Source organism: Callospermophilus lateralis, chromosome 10 (genome assembly GCF_048772815.1).
Source record: "Callospermophilus lateralis isolate mCalLat2 chromosome 10, mCalLat2.hap1, whole genome shotgun sequence".
In the NCBI taxonomy this organism is placed as follows: domain Eukaryota; kingdom Metazoa; phylum Chordata; class Mammalia; order Rodentia; family Sciuridae; genus Callospermophilus; species Callospermophilus lateralis.
Genome location: NC_135314.1, coordinates 13562083 through 13567895, shown reverse-complemented (window position 1 = coordinate 13567895; position 5813 = coordinate 13562083). Strand labels below are relative to the sequence as shown.

General features: G+C 37.5%; 1 protein-coding gene across 1 annotated transcript; it reads right to left on the bottom strand.

Annotated features, from left to right (window-relative positions):
* Positions 1-514: 514 nt before the first annotated feature.
* Krtap26-1 (keratin associated protein 26-1) lies at positions 515-1144 on the bottom strand. Its single transcript, XM_076868656.1, has one exon. The coding sequence runs from the start codon at positions 1142-1144 to the stop codon at positions 515-517; it is 630 nt and encodes a 209-aa protein (XP_076724771.1).
* Positions 1145-5813: the final 4669 nt, after the last annotated feature.

Genomic DNA, 5813 nt, shown 5'->3' with positions numbered 1-5813 from the left:
AGAACTATGTTCAGTGGAAGAGAGAGATAAGAGAGAACATTGCTAATCTTTTCTTTTCAACATAACTTTCATCAAGGACTTCTGGGATCTCTCAAGTATAGGGATTAGAAGTCTCCAGACTTCTGAACTACTGGAGGTATAAATAAAATCTTCCCCCTACTGTCAAGTAAAAAATGTTCAGTTTAGGATCACCTGTCCTACCCACTTGAGTTTGTTGAAATGAAACAATGAAAACAAATCCATGAACCAGATTCTTAATTTCACTGAATCTCATTTATTATAGTTTGAACCGAATATATTCTTCCCACACCTGAGCAACATTGAATAGCATTGTAAGCTGAATTTCTTTGTAAAGGTAAGATGGAAAACAAGATTAAAAGTTGAAAGAAGCTTGCATTCGATTAGGCAAAGTGAAAACAAGAAAAAGCAGGCAGTACTAGGAAAGCAGCAAAAGTCCATGGAATTTGAATTTTCGTCCTGGATCTTTGCATGAATCTTCATTGGAAGGAGGATGCTACAGGCCTCCTTGGGCCGAGCAAGATGGACGGCAAGTGCTGAACACGTGGGGCAGAGTCTGGCAACTGCTGGAGTGAGGCTGCAGAGGTCTGAAGCTACTGGACACAATGTTCACTGCTTGAGGATTGTAGGTCAAACACCCCGTGGGTCGGTACCCGTAAGGGAGGAGGTTCAGGGGTCGGCCGCTGTTGGGCAAACAGGTCAGGGGGCGATAGCCACTGGACACACAGCCCGTGGGCTGGAAACTAGTGATCAGGGGAGTCGTTGGACGACAGTGGCTGGATACATAGCTCACAGGCCGATAGGATACTGGGAGGCAGGAGCTGGAGAGGAAGGAAGAGGTTGGCAGAAAGCCAGATCCTTGGCAGGGCCTGGGCACGTAGTAAGCCGTGGAAGAGCAGCTGGTGGTCTCGCAGTTGGCAGGCTGGCAGCTGTTCGGCTCCCCAGAGGTCTCCTGGCAGTTGCCTGGGAACCAGGCCTGGTTTTGACAGACCCCAGGTACACAGAGCACATCTCCAGAGCTCACATTTGTAGAGCAGAGGGCAACAGGGGCGTTGAGAGGAATATGGCAGGAATTTCTGAGACACTCTGAGCTGTAGTTTCCAGAGCAGGAGTTGTGGCAAGACATGGTGAGGGTTGGAGAGCAGGCTGTGGTTGGAGGAAGGCAGCGAGTGTCTGCAGTTGCATTCTGACCCTGCCTTGGCTCGTCCCTTTATATATCCCTGGAGATGGAGGTTCTGTGTACAGACTCTTCCTCCTGGTCCTATGAGACTGCATCAGAGCTTTTTATTACAGTCCAGGAAGTGGGGCTCCCACTTCCCATAAAACTGAATGTTCCCTGCAAAGCCTTCCATTGATTAAGTATATCTATAAACCAGTGTGGCTGAATTTTAATAGGATCTCTCCTTAAATTGTCCAACCAGAGCAGACACTTTTGAAGGCTATGACCTTATTCCAGTTATAATCAACTCAACAGTATACAGACATTTTTAGAATTCCTACCTTGAAATTGTCTTTAAAAGTTGTAGCAAATCTCTTTGAAAATTGGCAAATTATGTCTTTGAAGAGAAACTCTATTCTTTTTAGAAATTGTCAGAAGTAACTTGAAATCAAGATTTGTAAACGTGAAACTCTTATATAACCTATATGGCAGAATTTAAACTAATAAATTATAAAAAGGTTCAATGTGTTTTGTTTCCCTTCAAAATCCTAATAAAAATGATTTCTTATAAAAATATCTTTATTCAGAAAATCTGTGCTCATTCATTTCAATGAATAAATGAGTAAAATCAAAAGCTAGGTTTTACCTAAGGGATTTTTATATATAGGTAGCAAAGTTGAGTTCAGTTAAAATTTTGGATTTCAGTGTGACACAAGTGAATAAATGAAACCCCATTAAAGAAATTGAACAAAATAACAGTTTTCATGATTATTGTAGGATTAGGTATTATACGGTTATCCATATTATAACCTAAAACCATCATTCTTGGTTTTAAAAATAATGTACATGGATTGAGACAGGGAAATGCTTCATTTTCTACATTGGTTCTGATATCAATTTCTCAAAGGAATTTCTAAATGTCATTACATAGACAATGGCATCAGAATAAATGTATGGTTTTTCTAAGTTTGAGGACTTTGGAGGCTATATGGACTATATATTTCTGTAAAAACTGTTTAATCATTTAAAAAATTCATAAGTGTGGTTTGTTTCAAGTGTAGACACTCTAGTTTTTACATACTAACATCTCTAGCAACTTCAGTGGCTATCTTAATGGGAATTTAATTTATCTTCAAATCTAAATTCTAATTTCCTTTGGCTAAAACATTAATTTAAATTGCAATACTTTTTCTCTATTCAATGTTCAATGGAAATGGTCACACTTATCAAGTTTCCCTCCGTCCAGGAGAATAGAAAATTAGAAAAAGAAGTTTGGTTTCTCTCCGAGGCAATACAGGTCTATTTTACTATCAGGGTTAGAAATACGAAAATAATACAATACTGTCTCTGAGATCCTGCACTATCCTATTGATGTTATTTCTGAATTTTAGGTTGGAGTTCTTTCCTCTTCAATGATTTGAATGTGCTGTGAAGGAGCCCTAGTCACCCCAACACCCTAGGGCACCATCACCTGATTCTTGCACATGGTTGCTAGAGTCTTCTTGAGAAATCCTGGATTCATCAGCTGAATGGCGTCAGTAATAGGTACAGCCATATTTAGCTAAATGCTTATCAACTTTATTTGTTGATGCTCTTTATGTCTGCTCTTCTCTCATATAAGCAGGAGTCAAACACCGGCATCATTAGCACATCAGTGTCAGTGGATGTATGCATAAGAACTTTATAAGTTTTACGTATACATGAGTGTTTTCTTCCTGAAGAGAAGGAGGGTGGAGAAAGGGGAAACACATTCCTCTAGTACTTCCTCTGTGATACACCTTTTGGTATCCATATGAGTAGTGTCACTTCACCCTTATAATTCTACGTGGCAAATTTTACTATTTCAAGTACTCATAATAAAACTTGAGATTCAGAAAGTTACATTAATAAATATGAAGATAAGCATTACAGCAAAGGCTTTTCATCTCCCCAAACATTTTTGTCCCACTACCCAATTTGGGCATTATGTAGAGATGGACTCACCTTCATTTAGTGCCTTCATGAACCTGGAGATTTTTATGATTGTTCTTATCCCTAGTCCTTATTACTGTAATTTTATATACACATGCTACACATACACACACACACATACACACACACACACACACAAACAAAATACCTAAAATTTTTAGAAAATAGAATGTTCTGAATGAATTCTCAGAGCATTACAAAATAAAGGTATGTTAATGAACAACAGCCTTCCATTCATTCATTCAAAAAACACTCACTGAGCATCTTGTACATGTGAAGTGTCATGGTAGAACCTGGCAATGATACTAAGGTAAAACCGGTTTCTTTTCCCAGATGCTTTCTGTCTTCTTAGGGGTGCTATGACAGGTACACAATCCGCGTAAGTGTTGGCAAGTTCTGTATGTGATGTACAGAGAAGGGCAAAAGTAGCTCAATGACTTAAGGTAGAAGTTGGTGTTTGATATCAATTTTGAAGGATGGAAGGTAATGGTATGGATTTGGGGAAAGAGGGAGACATTTTAGGCTGTGGAAAAAGATTAAAAAACAAAAAAAAAATGACAACACAATGCTTTTTATGGAGGGTTCTTACTGGCAAGTTATAGTTACTAAACCTCCACTCACTTGCCAAATCTCTCTGGGTCATCAAGGAAGCAGGGTGTTGTTTTAAAGGCACTTGTTCCAGTAGCTGATTTCAAGGAGCGTGGAGAATAAGTTGCGGCCTAGATTGGAAAGTGAGAAATTTTATTATAATGCTTTTCTTCTTCAGCCTTCTAAAGTTAGAGTCTTTTCACCCATTTCTCTTTGTTATAACTGCTATTATTCAAATTTGGTTTGGTCCCCATTGGTTAATTTCTTACTGCCATCTTTGACTTCTCTCCTTATAGTCTTTTGTTTTGCCTGAGCACTATATTTAAAATATAGGTCTAAAATTAATTTTATCCTTTGACTCTCTTACTTAAGACACTGAGGATTCCTTTAGTCAACAGGGAATTGTCCAGATACTTGATTACCCTCCTCTGCCTTGTTCTCCTCTTCAAGTCTCACATTGTATCATCGCCATCTATTTGGTGTATCATCTCCTTGATTATCCAACTCTTCCTCTCCTCAGAAACAATTTTAAACTTTTTATCTATTGTTCAGATCTCAAGTAAATCACCTTTTTATTTTTAAATACTTCCTAGCCCATTCCTGCCAAGCTAAATGTCTCAAGCCTTTAACTACGTATAATTATCACCACTTAATTCTTCCTCACAAACTTGAGTGTGCATGCTCTCTCTCTCTCTCTCTTTCTCTCTCTCTCTTTCTCTCTCTCTCTTTCTCTTTCTGTCTCTCACCACGTTTTTGCCTTAGAAACAGTATGTATCTTATTGTCCAATTGTATTACAGTATCCTTTTACATGCTATCTATTCAATGCTCATTATCCTCACTATAAACCAATCAGTAGTCTTCAGGCTTCAGGTCTCTTAGTGGATTGAATCCTCACCTCAAGCCCTGTTTGAGTATATGTGATCATTATTATCAATATAACTGAGGAAGCTTAGTCTTTGATTAGTAGATATTTTCTAACATTTGTCAAATAAAAATTGACTTTTACTATGTCAATAATCTCTTTGATAAACTTTTCAATTTTTCTGTGTTCTCCTGGAAAAGTCAACTTCTAAGGTACATGAGAGAAGAAGAGGATAAGAGGAAGGGCAGGGCACTTTAAATCCTTTGTCAAGTTTTTCTCCAAGTTACTCTAATAGGTCTAATAGTCACCTTAGCTTGGATTAGAAAAGACAGCCAAGTGTATGGTGTCAATTTCCTTGTACTCTACAACTTAATAAAGTGATGTAAGTGTAGCACCCCCTTGAGGTTGGATGTCATGTGCAAAATCACTGAATCATCATCTATGCATCCAAGTATTTCAGTGATTCCCTATCAGCAATGTAGGTCTCTGGGTGGATGATTAGGCTGCCAAGCAGTAATTCACTGTTAAATAAATTTTTACTGTGTTATATAGCATTATTGAGTGTGGAAACTATAGTCTATACATGACTTGAACAACATTTGTTCCTGTCATTCCCGTTTCCTTAACGCTCAAAACCTTTCTCCAGATGATGCTAGAAATACTGTTTTATGTTAATTAACACACCATCTCATACTTGTATCAAAGACAGTAAAGTTGGAGGTATCCTTCTTACTATTCAAAGCTAAGTACTTTAATTGTGCTCCTTTCATCTTCAAAAGGACATTCAAAATTTCTTTCTTTTGCATATATGTTTATAATTTAATTATGACTTTTATTAATTTTCCTCAGTTTTTTAAGACAAAACTGTGAAATAAAAATGGCACATGTTTAAGGTGTATAATATGATGTTTTGATACACATACATGGTGAAATAATTATCACAATCAAAATAACATTTTCATCAACTCACATAGTTACCATTTGTTTCTTTTTTGGTGAGAGCACTTACTATCTATTCTCTTTGCGAATTTGAAATATCCAAAGTGGTATTAACTACCATTACCATGATGTATGTTAGATCACCAGAACTTACTAGTCCTGCATCAGTGAAACTTTGCAAGGTTTGGCTGACATCTCCCTACTCCGACTCACTAGCTTTTGGAGACATTTTGAGTTCATTTTTGCACATGAAGTAATATATTGATTCAATTGAA

Bases quoted from the DNA above. Each gene is read 5' to 3' on its own strand.
- Krtap26-1 (XM_076868656.1), bottom strand. From the start codon at position 1,144: ATGTCTTGCCACAACTCCTGCTCTGGAAACTACAGCTCAGAGTGTCTC.